The sequence below is a fragment of the Ammodytes marinus genome (genome assembly GCF_949987685.1).
Source record: "Ammodytes marinus genome assembly, chromosome: 10".
In the NCBI taxonomy this organism is placed as follows: domain Eukaryota; kingdom Metazoa; phylum Chordata; class Actinopteri; order Uranoscopiformes; family Ammodytidae; genus Ammodytes; species Ammodytes marinus.
The window spans coordinates 8,674,527-8,696,832 of record NC_137214.1 but is presented as its reverse complement, the minus strand read 5'-3'; the positions used below and the strand labels follow the sequence as shown (position 1 = coordinate 8,696,832).

Genomic DNA, 22,306 nt, shown 5'->3' with positions numbered 1-22,306 from the left:
AAAAGTTTGGGAAAAAAAGGAGTAAAAAGGGGAATAATTGTTGTTGTTCATGTGGACAGCCAGCGACTGGCGCTGCAGCCACCCTGACGATCACAACCGGAAAGGAAATGTAAACTGAGAGAAGAAGAAGAAGTTTCGAGAACGATAGACTTGTCAAAAACCATAATATGGCAAGAGAAAACACAACTACTTACTGAAACAAACTAAACTTGAGACGTTCACAACAACAGTCGTGTAAAGTAGTCGGCTAGTAAAGAGTGGTACAGATTCGGCGCGTGGCAAAGCGGGCATCAGCCGGCCGGGGAGAAGAGCTAGCAGCATGTCGGTTCACTTCGATGAGACGAGCGGTGTGGTCCCCTGCTCTACACCCTGGGGCTCCTGGTACCAGACCATGGAGGAGGTCTTCATCGAGGTGACGGTGCCTCAGGGGACGTCGGCTAAAGAGGTCAAGTGTCGTTTAGGGTCCAGAGACATTGAGCTGCACGTCAAAGGCACGGAAATATTTAAGGTAAGCAGCATTTACCAAAACAACATGTATTCATGACATAAATAAGGACCAATGAAGGAGATAGGATCGATTCTATTCACATATACTGCATCAACTGTCTGCCTTTTGTTTGGCATTGAGTAAGGAAATATGTGATCAATCAAGTCTGTCTCAATGTCTTGGATTTGTTAGCAGGTCATTATAACAATTAATTAACTATGTAAGATTGTGCACTGACAGTGGATTTATGAAGTCTTATGTATCATTAATCTGAATGCACAAAGTAGCAAGTAAAGTCCACAAATACACTTAGTCAAGTAGAAGGTACAATGTTTGCCTCTAGTACTCAAGTAAAGACGCTTCCAGTGACATTCAATGGGTTTAAATGTTTGCTACAATAAAGGTTTATTAGACAATGTCCAGATGTAGTGGAGTATTAATTAGTCTGTTCTTCAGTCATTACAACACAATTACCTACATCATATTGTGTCCGCCTTACTGCTATCATTAACTCTATGTCAATTGTCAACACTTAAAGACGCTCTCCTTTTTCCTTTCCATTTTCAGGGAAAATTGTTCGGCAAAACCATGTCTGACGAGGCGACGTGGACTCTCGGTAGGTTGCGCGCCTCTTAAGTCATATTAGACTGAGCATGAATGTACAAAGCCCACCCTTTGCTCACTCCTGTTTGTGTTTAGAGGACAAGTGTCTCATCCGTATCATTCTGACGAAGACAAACAGAGACGCGGGGAACTGCTGGTCCTCCCTGTTGGAAGGGGAGTACTGTGCCGATGCCTGGGTCCAGGACCAGATGCAGAGGAAGCTCACACTGGAGAGGTTCCAGCGAGAGGTTAGTTTGATTCATATACTCCTGGAAGTGCCATAGGCGTTTTTTTTTTATGTTGCTATGAGGTTATTAAAGGTTTTCAGATGCACACACCAGTATCCCTCTACACAGGTCCACAATCAGTGACTTGTTAAAAGTCATGTAGGCACCACTTTCTGATTAGGCACCATTTATAAAAGTAATTAAATTATTTTATACCGATCGTCTGCACCCCTTTTTCTAGAAATAAGCGTTCAAATGGTCTTTTTTTCTCTCACAAATTCGCAACTCAAAATGTTGTTCTTAATAGTAGCTTTTTGTCAGTTGGTCACTTGTGTTTTTAACAGTTAATAAAGCAAATATAAACCCCATACATTTAGCCTCATTAGAAAGTGGTACAACAGATAAAGTAAATTGCTATAACCTGTGTGGTTTAGTGGACTGGGAATGTTTTGAGATTAGTTTGTCTATTTACACACACAACTTCTTGATGGCAATGAATAGGGCTTCTGCAAATAGTCTACATTAATTGCCCTCTTCCTGTCTTTGATAGAATCCTGGATTTGACTTCAGCGGTGCAGAGATCTCTGGGAATTTTGCTGGAGGTGGTCCAGACTTCTCCAGTTTACAGAAGTGAAACCTTTGCCTTAATGAACACTGCTGATGCCATCATGACGTGAACAGGGACAGTGGATTCATCAGCGCTCCTATGATGAGAGGATCTGCCTTCACTACTCCAATACTGAGTGACTCCGGTGGCTGACAAGACACTTTTAACTGCAGTCTTGGCTGTGAAGGACGCCTGAGAGATGTGTTGTCTTTAATAAGATGACGAATGCAAACAACAATGGCTTTTCAATAATGTTTTATTGAAAGGTACAAGCACATAGGTTAAACAGATAGTGTATTCATTTAGCCATTTTGAATTTTAGAACACTTTATTTTATTTTTTGTTGGCCTCTGTAAGAAACTTAAAACTAGACAGGGAAACTGGCAAAGAAAATGCAAAACAAATTCAAATCCACATTTCCACTGCAATGACCAATTTGTGTCTTTTCTCTGCATAATTGACAAACTGAAACCCAATTAAAATCTGTGGCTCTTCACTCCGTGCACACAAATCAAGAATCTATGAAAACAACTCATCTGTAACCGCTGATCACGTTTCAGCTCAAACGGTATGGTAAACCATACGTGACAGGGTAGTCACTAGCCTCACTTTACTGGAGAAAACCAGAGTTCAATCGCCAGTTTTAAAATAAAAACAAAAAATCTTCACCTTGGGTAGGAGTGTGCATTCAGGACAGTTTAACAACCTAGGGTGGAAGTTAAGGATTTTGGGCCGATATCTTGGTTCCATTTTTGCTGTTCACAAAATCCTTCTCCCTCCTCTTCCACATGGTGGACTGAGGACCTAGGTGGTACTTTACTTATTCGCTTAAAACCAGCAACCCGTTCTAAGGAAATACCAAACACCTTGGTACGGATTAAAACAACTACATACTTTACACTTGCGTGCAAGAATCTTAATCAAAACTTAGCAGTATGGTGGTGGATCAACCTTTCTGACGCAGCATTACTCCTTGTCATTGGGGCAGATAAAATGCACTGTGCTTGATCAATGTAGGACAACTAACTAACTAGAGGATAACTGTGTTACATTTTTAGCTTTTCCTTAAAGAAATCCATCAACACAGAGGGAGATCTGTAAGGAAAATAACCAGAGATGTACGTGGGAGACCATACTGCAAGAAAATACCTCCAATCAGAGAACAAAGATAATTTGTGGACAGTTGTGATTTGTCTGTGCAGGTAAGGTCACCCATTGGTACGCCCGGGGTTTAACAAGCTGACTCGGGTATGGTGGGAAGATGAGTGATCTTGTAGTAGCTGTGCTTCAGCTGACGTGCAGTTCTTCCCGAAATAGTCCAGCGCAGCCTCTGGGTGTTGGGCCTAGAGCACTTGGTGGTGGCATACTCAGACAGGCATTTTCCAACCAACACCCGTACACAAAGCAGGTCCCCATCCTTGATCTACACACAAGAAAACAACTTGTTAAGTGTACAGCTTTATGTTACATCTTAATTATTACCATTTCCATACTAAATTAAGAAATGTCTGGGCTCTAACCACACAAAACATCACTGATCTATTTAAAGAACAAGATTACTTGTGAGTTCAGAATGCTGGCTTTAGACTGAAAAACAATTGGTACTTACATTCAGCTGCTGCTGCAGACTTTTTAGGGCCTCTGATATTTTGTCACTGTGCTCAGGATCATGTTCTTCCTCGGCCTCAAAACACAGGAGACCCATCGCGAGAAGAGATGGCTGCAGAGAATTGAAAAAATTATTTTCAAATCACTTAATATGCGACAGAGAATATGTTTGTCTAAGAAAACTGGAAAAGGAAACATGTTTAAAATGAATAAGCTTAGCACAGATGGCCTATGTTATACTTGGATCACCACTGATTACTATGCAATATGAAAGCTTTATGAGTTTAATCAAATGGTTTGCTAAGTAGATGGATGCCACTTCTACATTAGAAGTTTGTCAAATGCAATACAAATCCATCTGGAAATAGGCCATCCCCTAAAACCCTGTCAGACCAGATATTTTGCATTACCTTTATTTTGGAGAAGACAAATGTGCAGTGACAGGCCTTTAGCTGAGCCTCCAGTCTCTCAAGGCTCAGTATCTTCTTGCTGTAAAAGAAAAATGCTTTTAGTGTCAATAAGAAGATATAAGATACTGCAGATACAAGACAGAGCTCACTAGATGAGTCATCAATCTGCCTTAATTCAATGACAAACAAAACAACAAAAGCATTTTCATAATCATATTCCCCTCTAAAAATATACATGACTTCAAATAGGACTTTGCCTTTTGGCTTTAATAAAACATGTTTGGCTAGTACTCTCTTTAAAGCCAGATCTGAGAAGACACATGTTAGTAGAGTAAATCTAATCTTGTTGAGTCACGGTTGAGCCCTGCAGGTGGGTGTGTCTGTCCGTACCTCTCAGTGTCCAGTTGCTCCTGGATGTGGCTGTGAAGTAGGCGCAGGAAGCGCAGGGCTGTGGGGGCCTTCACCTTCCAGTGGAGCTTCTCCATGATGATCTTCTCCATCCTCATCATGTCAGACACTGTGAAGCGATTCTGACTGATGCGGATCAGGTCGTTGGCCAGAGGCACGTTCTTCTCCTCTTCTGCCGACTTTATGGCAATGTAGAAGCAGCACAGGCCCACGCAGGACAGGTGTTTTGGTTGGATCTGTGGACGAAGGAATTTAGATCATTACACAAACATTATTTTAAGACAGTTACCAATATGTTTTCTCAGGTTATGTAGTGTTTTGAGAGAAGATCTCTGCGGATCAGTTAAAAAAAAAAAAAAAAAAAAACACACACACACACTTTCACTCAACTCTGCATCTAGTCTGCAGAATTTGTCTGCCAAACTTTCTGTGTGTCAGCGCTGCACACACATTCACACAGAGGCGATGCTGTGAAAGATAACCTGAAGATTAACCTTACCTGAGTTGACCTGAAATACACTCACAGCCACTGTATGTAAATCAGAAAACCTTTGCTAGTAAAACATTAATCCAAAAAACCTGTTCAACCTGCATAAACATGAACATGTAGAACGTGACATTTTAATCTGCTCCGTCTGTCCAGTGACAAGCTCAGCATGTTGATTGTCCAAAAACAAGCTAAAAAAGAAAGCTCTCTGTATGATATATCAGAGTTTATTTTTAACATTTGGAAATGCAGTTCTAAGTACCATCTGAACTTTAAAGTAATAAAATAAACTTAGAAAGACTGACCCAGCTATACATTGTATGCACTAGTGGAAAACAGTGAATGCATTCACACACCTTCATTATGGAGAGGAATCGATCTAGCAGGCTGATGGCCAGGGAGAAGGTCTCTGAGCTGAAGCCAAAGAACCTGGTGAGAGAGTGCAGGTCCTTGACCTCCAGCTCCCTCAGTCTGGCTGTCATCCTGAGGCCGTTGTCCTGGGACGTCTCGATGAGCCTCAGGCCACACAGCTTGGGCTGGTAGCGGCCCTCCAGGTCTGTCATGGCCTTCAGCCGGACTGCAAACGGCAGTGCTGCGGGTGCTGTTACTGTAGGAATCATCTGTGCCAAGAGGGGAAATCAAAGTGTCAATACTGATATACAGTGACAAGGCTGTGTGTAGGAATATAAATATATAAAATGCCGCAATCTTCATAGATTTATGCAGAAACGATAAGTCGATTACTCGCATAATGAGTGATCAATAAGTCTCTACTTCTTCACAAATCGTCAACTCTCCATGTATAAAAAATTAAATCATATATAAAACATATTATTTGAAAATTTATATCTGACAGATGTTCATATTATCTTAGACCCAATATACAGTATCCAAATGGTTGGTAGGCCTACATTTTAGAACAGCTGTACTTCAATTATAAAATGACTAAACACTGTATATACAAATGTATGTTTATTAATGAGAGTAGGGCTAGATTGGTGATATGTAGGCTATCTCTCAGGAATGTGAGGAATGGCAGTGTTTCCAAATATGTACGGTAAGTTATCAAGTAACAAGCCGTCCCCTACCAGCTGTCATTGAACTGGACTCAACTGGACTAGATAACAGGGACATGTCCGACAAAGTTCTCAAAATGTAATAGTGTTGCACCAGTAAATCAGGGTTAAGACAAACTTCTTAAATTATAATGTATGATTCATTCAGTTGCAGAAAAAAAAATTGACATTATATTCGGACGTCATAAGTAAGGAGCGGGGCCTGTGTGTAGCAGGGAAACATGTCGGGACATGTCCCTGCCATGGATAGCGAGCTAACAGTCAGAGCCTGAAAACAACAAACCAGAGCGATATAAAAACACATTTAAAACGTGGGACTGTGGCTAAAACTGTAAGACAAACTGAACAATTTGAACGTAATGCTTCGTGAATGTAAAGGGGAAATAAACAAATTAACGACGCAACTGTTAGCCTGGGCCGCTAACGCTAACATAACGCGATATCAATTTACAATGTTCACAGCGTTTCTTAGCTGTATTTAAAGCCATGGACAACAATAAACGACTAGTTTTAAGGTTTTCAATATATAAATGCCACTTTAAGTCAAAATATGGTTAGTTAACGTGTTACAGAAGGAAGATTGGATAACTTACCTTTAGCTCAAGTTACGTTGCCTTTAATATTATGGAATAGCAGCAGTGGAAAAAAAAGCCCTCACGCTCTTTGAATAAGCGAGTGAAAATAAGAAGAATAAAACAAAAAAGGTGTATGTATGAACTTTCTCAAAGGAAAGTTTTAAGCTTAGGATAATTTCTGCCTCTGCACACCCCCTACCCTTGGTGTAAGGCGATGGGGAAAAGGGCAGATGAAGTATTAATGCAGGCATAAAACCAAGCCCTTGCCCAAACATGGTGAGTTTCCATTGGTCTTTGACGAATGACGCCGCTGCCTCTACATTTCGATAGGATATATTCTAAGCCACTCGCAATTAACTCCCGCCCTGTACAGGTTGCACGGCCAATCGCCATTGAGAAGGCGGGACAAAACCGAATTGCGTTGTCTCTGATTACTATACGTTTTTATACTACTATCTATGTTTTTTTTACACTTAGGGCCTATAGACTGAAATCCTTATAACATCACATTAAACATTAGAGCAGCACAATGGCTACAACAATACACATCAATTGATACAATGTTTGCGTTCAATTAATTAGGATGTAAGTAACAACATTGCAAAACAGCTACATTGTTAGCGAATTTTCTGGAACGCTGTAGGCTACGGAATTTGTCAAATGTAGCCTTATTACAAACCGATTATTTTCATCATATAGGCATAATCTCGGTATGCTGTTCTTTCTAGATGTAACCCTACAGGCAAGTTTCTGGAACATTCTGGGAAGAGCCTGAACCTGCAGAGACCACAGCTCACAACAACCTGTTCTCTGGCGACTTCTTTGGACGTTTGGTGCAATTGTTGAAAGAACAAGGCACGTTTTGAATAAAGTAACTCTTTATTACATCAGAATATACAAATTTGCAAGGGGTCCCACACTGACCCAACAAATAGATGACATTTAATCCTGAATTCATATACATCCAGGTTTTTTTATATATATATAATCTAACAACATAATATATTTTATAGTTTAAAACCATGAAGTACTTCTATCTAGATAATTTGAACACAACATAACAGCTGACGTTAGTAAGCACCTTTTACAGTGATTACAGATGGTATCTGTACTATAAATACTTAAAGTGCTTAAATCATATATGATCAATCCGTACATTGACATCTAACAGCAATATCATGTCACTTTCTAGTATATATTTCACAGTGTAAATTGTCTTCAAGTCAAAAACTACAAGCATAACATGGCAGATGAAAGAAGGTAGCACATTCAGTACAAAAACTGAGATTTTGGCAACATAAGGTATTTTAATACTTTTAGGAATGAAGGTTAGGAGCCATGCAGATACCATGCTATAGTGCTTCTTTAAAAGCCTATAGGAGAGTTTAGTAGACATGGAAGACTTCAGGCCCACGCACTTCCAGGGGTGTTAAGTGCATTTCTATAAAATTGTTATTTCACGTTGTAAAAATAATACGCTTGATTGTTAGTCTGTGATCTTTTGATGCGGTAGAAAGTCTTCTAATTCAAATTCCTTCCTGAGGTTAAGGAGCACGCAGATGGAAGACTAAAGAAGCTATGAAAAGGACAGAAAAACCATGTCATTTATATGAACAAGCAACTCTACATGTTAAGTAAGGTCAGCAGACAAACAAACACATCAAACAAGATAGGACACACAAATATATTAGTGCAAATGATAATAGTTTATTGAAGCATTTTGTTATTTTTCCTGTTAGCTGCGTCTGACTGAAGGCAAAAAAGGCTAAACTGAAACTTGAATTGAAATGAAATAGTTTTTACAGAAGCATTGTTAACACAGTTGATCAATTAAACATCAGAAAAAACAAGTTTTGGTATGTCATGATGATGTGGAAAATAACCGATGTGATGTGAAGTCCCAGAGAACTGGGGGGATTTACAGGGAAAGGGTTCAGATGAAAAACAGGTGAACTGATGCCATATTCGGTTTTTCCATTGTCATGATTTATTTGAATGGAAATAAAGGCAAAATACTTGAACCACTTCCAGACTCACTTTCTTTATAACTTTGCATATAGAATAGTGTTAGAACATAATCTCACCTCAAAACTACCACAAACTTGCATGTATCAGTATTATATGTGAATTATTAGAAAAACACTTGAAACCATTCAAGTCAAGAATAATGTGTAAAAAGACACACAAGCGTACTCAATGTTAATACACAACATTACACATAACCATGATCAAGTCTCCTGCTCTCTGTCTCCCCTCAGACTCACTGTCTCTGACTCACTTGGAAACCGAGCCATACATTTACAACAGGAGGGGAACACACATTCATGGCAAGTACTTAAAACAACACAAGCTCCACATTAGGAAAACAGTCCATTGGGCTTCTGTGTCTAGCTGAGTCAGCATTAGGGACACATTAAAAACACTGAGCAAAGCTACCTTTTTGATCCATAAGTACACAGCGGCCTATGATGAGCAGCACATTATTCAGGCTCACATAGGTGCATAGTCACAGTGACACTATGTCCACACAAACAGTGTGTCAGGAAGTAATGTCAGATATGACAGAGAGTCTCTTTTCTTTTTGTTCCCATGCTGGTGGCTGACACATTCCTGGTTTCCATGGATGTTTGATCCATAACTCAACTGAAAAGGGAAAAAGAAACAAAGACAAAATATGGGAAAAAATAAACAAAAAAATGAAGGATTTGAGGTATGGTAGAAATAAAAGGAGTATGTGAATGAAATGGGAATGCACTGGTGTTTGGTTTGTTATTTCTTTAACATCCATTTCCATTAACATAGGCCTACAATTTAGTCTAGTGATAACCCAACTCCTCCTGATTTGAATATGATAAAAACTTTACTGGAAACTCATTTCTCCAAATCAGACTCGAGCCAAATTCATAGGTGGACCAACCATGACCATGTATCACCAATAATAGCTGCATTATATTAAAAATGAAGTGTTAATAAACATCCTAGACTCTGTAAACTGGTATCTAAACAAGGGATATTTAAACAAAGGGGCTCACCGTACCTAGCAACATGCCTGTTTACAGAGCCTGGGCTAAGTATTACTGAATTCTTATTTCAACACAGTACAGGAAGCGGATATATAAGCGGTAGATATTCACAGATTTTACAAAAAGGAAATTTGACAACAAACTTTCTCCAGAATCGCTGACTCCACCTTTAAGAAAGATTATGTTTTTTTAATGACTTATCTTAGGCTTCAAACTATGTCTGTGTTACCTCAAATTTGAGCAATCCTGACATACTGTATACATTCCACCCACAGACATGGTTAGGGTTCTATGTGGGATGTCTGAGTTGAGTATCATCGGTGAGACTGGTGGTATGTAAACAGAAGTGCCCCTGCCTGAGATACAGTCAGTCGGTCAGCTCGGCCCGCAGAGAAACAAGCACCAGGCTGTGTAAAGCAAGCTGTGACCCTTCCTACTATGTCTGGGCAGACAATGTCACACTCAATCTGGCCCTGCAACAGTTTTCTGAGCCAACGTTGCTTCTGGGCAGATAACACTATCTCATTAATCACTCTATCCTTGAGTAGCGTGAGAGATATTATACTGGTGTCAGACTACACCATCCTTTTGTCTGTTACGATATATGTCAGATCATACATTTCTTGCCGTGTCATAGAAATGGCGACTATAAGCATTTCTCCACAGTGTGCGTGATTTCATCGGGAAGGAGTTGCTAGGAGATGCCAGTGTAAATTTACAATGGCGCCAGAAGCGGTATGTACGTTGCTGGCTCTCCAAAAATACTGTAACTTGCTGCAGACACGAGCAACTTCACGCCCCTTTTCGCTTCGCCATGCTTACATTGGTGCGCGGCCTCAGAGCGCTGTTAGCAGTGCTCCTATTCGCACGTGGGGATGTAAACCAAAGAAATCCAACATGGAAGTCTTCGGTTGTCGTCCCCCTCTGTCACACTACACCAGATAATTGTCTCCATCTGTCCTTCCCGACACAACACAACGCCCTACGAATGTCGAATCGGGTTATAATCGGGCTGTATATGGTATAGTCTGACAGCAGCATTAGTGTTATTACTATTTAATGGCCTTAGTGCTTTTTATCTGACAACGATGAGTTGTACAAAAGAAACCACTCGAACAGAAGTACAAATCAAACCACATGCCAAAAAAGCAGACTTACTTCTTCTTGTCCTTGTCCTTCTTGAACGGTTGCGAGCAGCCCTGCAGCGCCTGGCCCATCAGTGTCTCCGCCGCTACCTTTCTCCTATTGAAGGCGTTCATCTCCTCCTCCAGGTTTCTTCTCTTCTCCTCCAGATTCTTCTTTTCGTCCTGGTGCATTCTCTTGAGCTGCTCAAACCTCTCGTGAAGCTGGAGATGGTGGGACAAAGGGGGGGCACAACGTCAGCTGAACCAAACATGGTGTGTACTTTCAGAGAATAAAAGTTATTTCATCATGATGTGAAGCCTCACCATTTTTTCCTTTTCTTTCAGCTCTCCCTCGGTCTCCTTCACCTTGTTGACAAACATCTGTCTCATCTCTTCCTCTTTGCGCTGCAGATCCACCAGGAACTCCTTCCTCTTGGCTTCGTACGTGTCATGAAGGCTGAAGAGCAGAGTAAAGAGCAATGTTAAGGTCAGACTAGGTTCAAATTCAGCTTTGTTGTAACATACATGTTTAATAGATGAGGATTCATTTATCACAAAGGGTTATACCAAACAAACAAGTTATTATGTAAAGACAATTACTTACTTATAGATATTTACTATTACAATGAACTGCTGTGTATAACTGCAGCAAAAATCTAGCCTGTTAACATACAACCAATTGAGGTTGAATTAAATTGAATGCCGTAATGTAACGGGAATATTTTAAGTTACATATCCCAAAAGTAAAACAATTTACCTCAAATTATAACCTTATATGCATAATGTTATCTTAGATAATACCCTTACCCCCAAATTATTGTTTAATGTAAATTAGGATTAATGTATCAATCGGACCCTAAAACTGATTATTTTACAGTTTGTGATTCTACAGTGACTTCCTGTTTCCATAATTGATTGTTTTTATTTCAGCCCTACAGAGGTTTCCTAGCGACCGATTTACTTAAGACTTGCTGATGTAACCTGACTTGTTGCGTAACTAGTAAAGTAAAGTACTACTAAATAAGTTAGTAGTTACTAAGAATTTAAAAACATTCACATACATGCATTTATATTCAGCTTGTTTACCCTTATCCTGAACTCCATTTATGATATAACAACTACAGCACTCATAGGCTCCAATCAGTCAAAAATGAAACCACATACATCAATTAATTATACTGTCAGTTGCCTTAGAGGTTTCCAGCACATTTCATCTAAACCAATTATTCCATCACATGATAATGAAATGAATGAATTTGGTGCAGATTTATAATTGTAAAAGTCCACACAAAAACAAATATGTCAGAGCATTTTCTATGTGACCTACTCTCCCTCTGGACAGAAGAATCCTTTCTGGGGAGTGTACAGACGAGACGAAATTATTGACATCTTCCTAAATCATATAAATATGGATTTCAACATTCTTTCTTTATTTATCGGCACTATTTTTAAGGCGGCTTTACTAAATTAAGCTGCCGGCATGCATTACATCACGACAAACCCCTTATTTCACCTGAACGACTGGCTGTCCGGGTCTGCGTCCTTGAAGCCCATCTCTTCCAGCTTACAGCGGCGGTAGAGCTCGTAGTGGCGAGCGTGCGTTTGCTCTCTCAGATCCTCCATGTTGACGCGCAGCAGCATCTCCCTCAGCTTCACAAAGTCACAGTGGTTCTCATTCTCCACTACAAAAATAAAAACAAGTAATCAAACCTTTGGCGATTTAAATAAAAATATTAAAAGGTGCACTATGCAGTTTCAGCAAAGGGGAATTTTTTTACATTTGCAGAGCCTGCAGTTAGTTTACAAAACATACTACATGTAGTTCTTGGTATTTAATCATGCTATCATTATAAATCAAAACAAAATTAGGAACCAAACATAAGACTACAATGTTTGTAAAAAAAAACTGTGGGACCTGCTGCTGTAAACAACAAGATTGAAACAGTAACTTTTAAGGTAGCTTTCTAACTTCAAACAGTGTTCCAGCAATCCAGTTTTCCTGGGAGGAACGTTCCTTATGAGAATGTACTTTAGAAAATGTTCTCTTCTTTGACCCAAAGTTACATTCTGCACCTTTAAATGACGACCACTTTACTGTTCCCATAAAAAGAGAGAATCATGATCTTAACTGAAAAAGTCATAACAGTGCAGCAGCGGGCGGCCAACTGAACCAGCTCTACTGTTTACGACGCTTGTCAAATCAATTTAGCGCACTCACCCTGCACTGATCCCCAAGGGTACAGCCTCGCTTTCACCATCTTGTTTCCCACTTTGATGTCGTCCACACTCCCAATCACAGCGAAGGGAAGATGAGTCTGTAACATGTTTGGAGAAAATAAGTTTAACAAAAAAATAATCATATGTTGTTACATCCGTGATCTGGCTATTACAACATGATTCTAAACATAGGTCTAATATGGATTCAAATATAGCTCATGTCAAGCTTCTTCTGTTCTTTGTACTACATTTTCCTACTTTCTCTGCTACATCTATCATAAAATAGTAGCATTATAATCAGGCTGAATATAGTTTCACTTAATTATTCTATATCTATGCTACTGCTACAATAACTGCTATATTCCTATTATGTTTATTCCACTTGAAATACAGAGAAAATCTGAGATGCAGCATTTCAAAGGTCTGTACAAATAAAATGGCCCTGCGCCTAAATAAGTATGAATACAGAGGTGGAGAAAGTGAGAATGCACACTGTTATTATCAGAGTAAATGTATTGCTTTTGTTTTTAGGACTCACATTCATGGAGGCGTTGATCTCTGCCACAGCTTCGTCCTCCGTGGGGAACTGATATATCTGCACTCCATTACTGACCAGCTCACTCATAATCTTGATCTTTAATTTGTCCAGTTCACTCTTGGATACGGTGTCTGACTTGGCAATAATGGGGATGACGTTCACCTGCATGGGAGGAAAAAAAACAGTAATTATATGTGCGACACACTGAGGAACTAGCTATATTAACCCTGCCTTCCAATACCCATACTTCCCTGCTACTTCAGTATGGTAGAAAAAAGATTAAGGATGTCCCAATACATGATAGATGTCAGATGCAGCATGCTTAAAAATACCTGGATGCCCTACTACAACATCCGGTTGGGATTTTTTTGTGTGGAAATTAGCATGATTTTTTTGCGATTCTGACCAACATTGGGCATAGGAAGTTATGTCATATTAACGGAGCCTCCGATTGAAAACAACCAACGATGCAATGGATATATAAGGCAAGAGGCAAGTTCAAGGAACAATGTTATGATGAAATAAATTTGTAAGTATGTCCCAATTGTGTGCCTACTGCATACTAACTATGTATTTTTTATGATCAGCTGCAGTACCGTACTTTCCGTACTATATGCCGCACTGGACAATAAGCCGCAGGTGTTATAATGTTTAATTACCATATGTAAAAGTTCGTGCACAGAGGGGATTGTCGGGAAAGAGATGGCTGCTTGAGGAAGCTCCCACATTTCAACAAACAAGTTGCATATTTGCATAACGTACGTAAGTGTTACCATTTTGTGCAATAGTAGCTATTAGGGATGGGCACGAGTGTTTTCGCTACTGGTGTGATCGCTTGCATTCCTCGAGGATCAATCGATTCCTCGTTAAACTTTTTTCTATTTTTAGAACGCAAGGCATATCTACAGAACGGTTGACCGCAATAAAGCGCTCAATGCTTATGTCAAACAGTCACAGTTGCCATATGATATTAAGGATTTATTTTCCACAAGTTTAAAACACATTTTCCTAACTGAAAGTAATTAAATAAGCGGGCCACAATTTAAACCTATCGAGTAGGTCTGCAGTGGAGAGAGAAAAAAGAGAGAAAAAAAGCATGGGCTGTAGTTGGCTAACATTCAAAATAGACATTTAAAATAAGAAGGGCAGCAAATACAATAAAATTATTGTCCTACAATTTAAACACATAGATAGGCTAAATAACTCACCAAAGCAGTAGAAGTAGTAGGCTAGTATATCCAACCGCGTAATGCTCACTCCTGTCCGTGACTAATTACCGCAACTAATTCCTCGTTAACGGAACGTTACACCGTCGGCTTTTGAATCTCAATCCTATATTCCATAATAAAGGCTTCTTAAATGTCGTTTGCTCGAATGTGCCCGAAGTCAGCCTGGCTTCTTCACGTGACTTTCCAAGTTTTCCAGCACCGCATTCAGCTCCGCGGTGCTGTGGAGACCACACACTGGCTGCGCTGCACGGAGGTGGCAGTTATTTGCGGTTTCTGTTTGACACAATTCCGCTTAGTTTATTTAACTTGGATCAAAATATTTAATTTTGTTAAACTTTATATCCGTTTTGTGCCGTTTTGTACACGTATATAACATTTTAAAATAGGGGCGGCCCGCCGGCCGGCCTAAAGGCTACAAACACTAAAAAAAACAAAAAACGATTTTCCTCATCCACCAATCGAGATCATTTGAAACGAGGAGTACTCGAGTACTCGATTACTAACGCCCATCCCCAGTAGCAACAGAATATATACTGTGCTGTGTAATAACAGGGTCGAAAAACGGGGAAAAAGTCGCGGCTTGTAGGCCGAAAAGTACGGTATATAGAATAGCAAAAAGATTCTGTGGTCACCTTGCTGTCCAGTTTCTTGATGGTGACGAGATCGAGGGACTTGAGGGAGTGTCCGGTGGGGGCGATGAAGTACAGGCAGGCGTGGATTCTCGTGTCGTGGTAGTTAAACAAAGAGCGTTTGATCTTCAGCTCCTCCTCGAGGTACTTCTCAAACTGCGTATCGATATACTCAAGGATGGGTTTATGACTGCAAAGAAAAATATGACATACATAATACATAAGCAGCAATATTGCATTCCTAACATGTTATAACATTTTAACATCACATCGCTTTACTTGATTTTTGAGAGACATGCCGGTATCCTAGTTACAAACTCTATAGCTTTATTCTCACAGCCAAGAGTGCCCACTTTTTTTTTCTTCTTCTTTTTTAGTTTTACTCCCTGCGGTTGGAGCACTGAAATGTCTATTGAGATTGCAGATTAGTTCTACTTCCAGTATTCCCCTTTCTTCCCTCCCAATTCACATGCCAGAAGCAGGCCAAGATCTCTTTCTCAAGTCCATACTGAGTAATTGTGTTGGCTGAAGCACCAGAGAAAGATGGCGGAGATGATTTATAGAATTTCTATTTATGATAGCTCTGTGAGTTTTTCTTAAAACACAACACTCTATATTCTCTCTACCCAGGACACTTTTTTTTCCATTTTTGACTTTTTTCTTTTCAGCCTGGATAGCAATTAATCTGTACCTTTCTGCTTTGTTGATCTGGTCTCCAAAGCCCACAGTGTGCACAACGGTCAGCTTGAGGTTGACATTGCTCTCCTGCAGATCGTACGTTCGCGGGCGTAGCTGAACCTCGCTCTCGTAGTGGCTGGCCTCCTCGTTTTCAAACGTTGTGTTGAAAAGAGTGTTCATTAATGTGGACTTGCCGATCCCCGTCTCACCTTCAAGAAAAGAAAATAGAGACAGAGATGTACGGAGAATTTTTTTTTTTTATGATGCGCTTCGAGAATATTGGCGAAATGTTGAAAATAAAGTCCAAAAACAATGTCGAGAATAAACTTGAGAGTTAAAGACTGTGGTCAAGCTGAGAAGATGTTGACTGATTCAAACTTCCGGTATCAATAACTCATAAGTAAAACATCATTAAAACTCAATAATAAACTTTATTCTCGAAGCACATAATGAGAAAAACCTCTTCTCCTTTTGTTCCTCTCTGCTGTGGCCCTAATAGCCTACTCTTCCGTATAAATGACACATGGGGCACAAAAAAGGGGAAATATCGGAAATAGGGATTAGGAACTTGCACGCTCTGGATTGAGACATACCTACACAGAGGATATTGAAGCAGAATCCCTGTGCTACTGATTTGCTGACTAGCTGATCTGGAAGACTGTCGAACCCCACATGGCCTCCGGGCTCCAGGTTTCGCTTTTCTTCATTCTGAGGAATTTTGGCAGACAGGCAGGACAAAGAATATATTAGAATAAATGAATCGCACGACTGCAATATTTCATCATATTCACTTCACGCTATTTAAATTTGTGATGTCAGATCCCATCCCCACATTCTGCTTTCAAGCCTAAGAGCATTCATTGCAAATGAGGTCATCTCTCTCTTCCATTTAGCACACTGAATGGTCCGACCTATAAAAAAGGGGGTTCAGACTCCATTATCGTAAACCAAATTCTTGCAGTAAAGACAATTTGATTTGAGAGGCCCTGATGTCATACTTTACTTTGTGTATTATTATGAAGCTTTAGTGTCCCTGCTAAGGCTATGATGTGTTAATAACTTCAATGCTGCAGACTATAAGTGTTTGTGATCCATGATTTTTTCAATAATACCAATGACGACTGGTGTCAGATAATTGCTTGTTTTGCTCAACAGACTGTACAAAACCAAAACAAATACAATGTATGATCTTTAAAACAAACAAACAAAAAAGTTAAAAACTTTCTTGAATTGTTAATACTACCAAACAGTGGGCAATTATTCTTCTGCTAATCGAGTATGATCAACAATGGGCATCTATTTCAGCGCTAATTTGATTCATGTTTTGAGACTTGATTCAATCTAAACTTCCCATGTTCATTAATAATAATAACAAATACTAGCTTGAATTTTGCCCTGGCTGTTTAAGCTCTTCTCTTAGATGTTTCTTTCCTCCTATACAAAATACATGGTGGGATGCTGGCATCTTGCAAAAAAGGCTCAACATGAGGTGCCAGGATGTGTTCAATACAACAATCATCCGTTTCTGTCCCTCTCTGACCCTCTCTCTTTCTCACACACACACACACACACACACACACACACACACACACACACACACACACACACACACACACACACACACACACACACACACACACACACACACACACACACACACACACACACACACACACACACACACACACACACACACACACACACACACACACACACACACACACACAAAGAGCTCTTTCAAATGTTATTTCACGGGGTGGGAGGATATCCAAGCTGCTGGCTGCCCCACTGGTAAACAGAACTCACAGTACCCCTTCACAGTAAGACAAACATACACACTCTACTTTACCTTCACAAGTTATTATTCCCATCATTTTGCAATACAACCTACAGTCTATGAATAGGCTAGCCTACAACCCGTACACAAGATACTAGCTAGCAGGCATGCGCAATACAAGCTGCCTGGGATGGCTTTTTCATTAACACATTGCTATGAAGTTTAGCCTATGTTGGGCAGGCTCATAATTATATTTTGGCATAGCGATCCAGCAGGAGCTATCTGCCACTTGGAAGAGATTGCTACTTATGCTCATCCTCTTAACTTATCTTACCGCCTGTTTCATTCACAAGCTCAGCAGCCGTGTGCACCTGTCAGAGGTGTTGTTGACACGGCGAATAGCAAAGTGTCGATGCTCACGCTGTGCTGTTTTCGTGTGGTTTAAATGCTGAAGTGCGCCTTTTCTGCACGTCTCCACGGGGTGACGATGCATCATTTCTATGGCAAATCAGAATCACTACTAGACATAAACAGCGTCCTCACCTCAGCACCGCAGCGACATTATGCTGCATCCTTCACACACACACATTTCATTACCACCACCACTAACTCACTCGCGCATGCATCTGAAGGCTACGCGTAGTTTAATTCCTATTTTCAACGCTGAAGACATAACACGGTGAGTCAATACGAGGCTACATCATCGTATACTTACCGCGAAAACATCTACCTCGCTGGCCGCCATCGTCGCAAACTGGCTGCGTGCAATGAATGATCCGTGGTGTTCAGCCCGGACCTTCTCCTCTTCTCATCTGACAGGGACTGGCTCGCGCTGCTTTCAATATGGCCACTTGGAGGCAACACCCCCTCGGTGCTGGAGGGCGACATTACAACAGTCTCCATTCCTGCTCTAGCCTATTCTATAGGCTAGGCCTACTTGTGTGAGCCCCGTGAGTTGTTGTTTTGTTTGTAGGCCTATAAAATGTAAGATTTAATTATAAAACTGTCCAGTTTTAGCAGTTGCAATGGGAAATGACAGACTATCCCTGATTCCCTATTTTCCCTTTTTTTCCCCTTCTTTTTTTAATTATTATTTTAAAAGAGCCACGATATATGTATAGGGGTTGTCACACGTCTAAATAAAAAAGTATTTAAAAAAAGGAGAAAAGAAAAGGGACTTAAAATTACAAATCAAGTTCATTCAACACTGGACACCAGCTGTCTCCTAGCAACCGTCACCGACGGAGAGGAAGTGCGCAGTCCGGCTGTGAGTGAGATTGTAGTCTACTTTACGATATGCTTTACAATCATTAAAGCTATATTAGCTTATCTGGGTTCTCAATTATCTTCTCTAATACATTAGCCTACTTTTTAGTCCACCACACCTATTTGACAATGAGTTAATTTTAAAAAGATGAGTAGCCTATATTCAAAATGTGTGATTAATAGCCTAAATGTTAAAATGTCCAAGCCTACAAAAGTTTCCAAGGCTAGGCTAGCTTTATAGGCCACCATAGGAACATGTAAGTCATTAGACAATAATGCATGAGTAATAATGATGTCAAAATATAACAGAACCCACCTCCAGGGGCCATGAGAAGCTACTTAGGCCTACTTTTACTTTTGATAGGCTATTTATTCTGTAGCCTAAAGGCTAGCCTTTATGTTGTATCCAATTAGGCTATAGGGTTAGCCTATTTACATATGCTATGAATAGGCCTAGATTATGGATTTAATTGTGCAACATTGAGCATTTGCTAGTTTTACTAAGCCTATCTAACACTCAGTGTTTTTGCACCACTGTAGTATGGGCAGGATAGGCTACTATAGTGTTGAATACATTGAACATGCATTGAATTTGGCTTTTTGTATGCTTTCCATAAAAATTCCATAGGCCAAAACCATTAATAGCCTATCTAACATCTAACATAATGATCATTTCTAATAGGTAGGCCCTAGCCATAAGGGATTCACCATTACGACTTAGCCTACTGTTTCTAAAGATTCATGGTAGGAGAATCAAACAAAATTAAACAATTTTGATGAGATTAAAAATAGGACTGTATTTAGTCATATCCCTTATTAAAAAAATAAGTTGCTTTTTTAAATTAACTTCATAGGTTATACTAAGAAAAACATTAGGCCTATAAAAAAATCGTCTCAAACTTTTTTTAACAGCTCTGATAAACATACAAATCTACGAATCAGCAGGCAAAACGTAAGGGTGTGTTCGTTACAGACTGCAGTCTGTAATGGGGGGAGCCGTGATGAGAACGAAAAAAAGAGAAAAAAACGGGTGTTTTTATTGGAGGGGCGCCGGAAGCTGCAGGTTGGAGTAGGACAGGGAGGAGGGGATCACGGACGGACAGCGAGAGCAGCAGACAGTCCCTCGGGGCCGGGGGGCTTTGTGAACAATAACCGTTAGATGATTTCAAAGTTTGGACGAAATGGCTTTGACTCAAGAATCGCTTTTGTCTTTTCTACTGGAGCGCGGGGGCAAAGTGAAGAACTCGGAGCTGGTGAACAATTTCAGGAGTCTCATCAACTGCGGCGATCCCGCGGAAAAGCAGCACAATAGGGATCTATTCAAGAAGTTGGTGAACAGCGTCGCCGTGGTCAAACAGCTCGACGAGGCCAAGTTTGTGGTCGTGAAGAAAAGGTACCAGGACTTTGTTAAAGATGCCTCGCCGCAGAAAGCGCCTGTGGATGACAATAGCTTCTCGAGCCAAAACACGAGCTTTTCCTACACATCTCCCAGTCGAGCCCAGCCGACGGCCAGTGTCATGCATTCCGACATAGAGAACAATAACGTGCGCTGTAGCCCAAATAGAAATGGCAATTATAGCGATGTCAAGCATAGACCTAGCTCTACGGGGAGTGTGCAGGTAAGGAGCCCCGTAACTACAAACACCAACAGCACCGTTAAAGTGCTGAATATCTCCGCAGATCAGGCGAACAGAGCGAGGAAATCTGGAGCTGTGTTCGCTGTCATTGCAGTGCATTCTCCACAGAGAGACTCTGAAACAGCCACACAGGATGGATCATTGTCCCAGCATAAAACTTCAGACAGACCTGCTTCATTCTCTGCGCCACCGCCAGTGCCAATCGCTTGCAAGAAAAAAGATGCATTGAATGACTCCGAATGTTGGACAAACAGACATGCAGAGGACGTGCAAGTCCAACCTCCCCCTTGCTTTCCCCATGGGGTGAGGCCCCCAAACAAGAACAGCACAAGACAAGCGGAGGATGCCAATAAGTATTCAGAGTCCTTGCCTCTGGAGCCCTTAGCTCACGAGTGGCTGGTGAAGTGCGCAGCAGGACTGTGGGGACAAATCTACAGTTTGCTACTGCAGGACACTCGCTTAGCGCACAAGAAAGACTTCATGTCGGGCTTCACGGCTCTGCACTGGGCCGCAAAGGACGGTAACGCAGATATGATACACAAGCTCGTGGATGTGGCCAGGAGGAGAGGCACGTGCGTGGATATCAACGGCAAAGCGCACGGGGGATACACGCCGTTACACATAGCAGCCATGCACGGACGCACCAACGTGATGGTTTTGCTCGTGCGTAACTACGGAGCCAATGTAAACGAGAGGGACAATGATGGCAAGAAGGCCATACACTACCTGGGTAAAGGGGTGTCGTCTGAGGTCAGAGCGCTTTTGGGAGGAAAACGTCAGCAGCAGCAGAGCAAAGCCAGGGGCAAGGCAGAGGAGGATGAGGAGTACAGAGAGCATGGGAAAGGCTTACACACCATCAGTAAACTGTTCCAGCCCCACACAGGGAAGAAACATATAAAGACAGCAGCTAATTATAAGTCTGCTCATGACTGGTAGAGGGTGACCAGGACCTCTAAAGAAGCTGAGATGGGACAATATTAAAAAATGTGTATTAGTTTGTATACTATTATGTTATTATTTAAACAACTTAAAACACTGTTGATTTTCCAGAAAGATCACTTATGTACAGATGTGTCACTGTAGGATGTAGTTCTCTTATAGTGTATCACTGCTGATTGTGTTATTTATTTATGAATATGACGCTATATATAATTAAAGGTGCACATTATGTAACTGTATATTGTCATAACCAAATAAACAGAAAGATCACTTACTTATTTAAAGGTGTGTCACCATACTGTTATCTTGTGGTGCATCACAGCTGGATGTGCTATTTATGGATTGGTATAATTAAATCATCATTTTTTTCTTTAGGTGACCTCTACAAACAATTTATTTGTCATTTTGAACCTATCTAATTGATTTTTCTCACTAATAACGCAATCATTGATAGTCATACATATTTCCATTAGTAAATGTGTAAAACATTCTAAGAAGTTACCTCTTGATTCATGATTTAAGATATGAGGAAATAAGCCCACACCTGGAAACACTTGCTCAATGTTGTTGATGTAAATGGCTTATTGCGTTTGTGCATGGCAGAAATCCGGTTATTCCGAAAGGAAACATTGCAGTGGGTTGTGAGTTGTATATTGAATAAGCTACCTTCAACTTCTGTAAAATGCAAAAAGGGAACTTTGTGGGACCAATTATGCAAAGCAGGGAACAGGACAGGGTTGTTTAACGTCTCTTTATCAATC

At 40.5% G+C, this 22,306-nt stretch overlaps 4 protein-coding genes across 5 annotated transcripts; 2 read left to right on the top strand and 2 right to left on the bottom strand.

The window, feature by feature from the left end:
- Nucleotides 1-133: 133 nt before the first annotated feature.
- nudcd2 (NudC domain containing 2) lies at nt 134-2,020 on the top strand. Its single transcript, XM_080035425.1, has 4 exons — nt 134-508; nt 1,055-1,103; nt 1,187-1,338; nt 1,868-2,020. Exons 1-4 carry the CDS (start codon nt 320-322, stop codon nt 1,949-1,951), a joined length of 474 nt encoding a protein of 157 aa, XP_079891551.1. The 5' UTR covers nt 134-319; the 3' UTR covers nt 1,952-2,020.
- A 142-nt stretch (nt 2,021-2,162) lies between these two features.
- Nucleotides 2,163-6,724, bottom strand: ccng1 (cyclin G1). Its single transcript, XM_080035424.1, has 6 exons — nt 6,507-6,724; nt 5,194-5,457; nt 4,333-4,586; nt 3,943-4,021; nt 3,534-3,644; nt 2,163-3,347 (listed from the first exon to the last, which is right to left on the bottom strand). Exons 2-6 carry the CDS (start codon nt 5,455-5,457, stop codon nt 3,156-3,158), a joined length of 900 nt encoding a protein of 299 aa, XP_079891550.1. The 5' UTR covers nt 6,507-6,724; the 3' UTR covers nt 2,163-3,155.
- Nucleotides 6,725-8,009: 1,285 nt separating this feature from the next.
- Nucleotides 8,010-16,631, bottom strand: LOC307256636 (septin-8-A-like; the record flags this gene model as incomplete). 2 transcript variants are annotated; one of them, XM_080035671.1, is made up of 9 exons in its annotated part: nt 16,520-16,631; nt 15,940-16,135; nt 15,252-15,438; nt 13,391-13,552; nt 12,854-12,950; nt 12,149-12,317; nt 10,960-11,092; nt 10,670-10,857; nt 8,010-8,064 (listed from the first exon to the last, which is right to left on the bottom strand). In XM_080035671.1, the coding sequence occupies exons 2-9, from the start codon at nt 16,104-16,106 to the stop codon at nt 8,010-8,012; spliced, it is 1,158 nt and encodes a 385-aa protein (XP_079891797.1). In that variant the 5' UTR covers nt 16,107-16,135; nt 16,520-16,631. The 2 variants fall into 2 exon arrangements, with proteins under 2 accessions (XP_079891797.1, XP_079891796.1); XM_080035670.1 differs by lacking the exon at nt 8,010-8,064 and adding an exon at nt 8,355-9,131 and having other exon boundaries at nt 16,520-16,629.
- Nucleotides 16,632-20,150: 3,519 nt separating this feature from the next.
- sowahab (sosondowah ankyrin repeat domain family member Ab) lies at nt 20,151-21,542 on the top strand (the record flags this gene model as incomplete). Its single annotated transcript, XM_080036006.1, has 1 exon — nt 20,151-21,542. One exon carries the CDS (start codon nt 20,151-20,153, stop codon nt 21,540-21,542), a length of 1,392 nt encoding a protein of 463 aa, XP_079892132.1.
- Nucleotides 21,543-22,306: the final 764 nt, after the last annotated feature.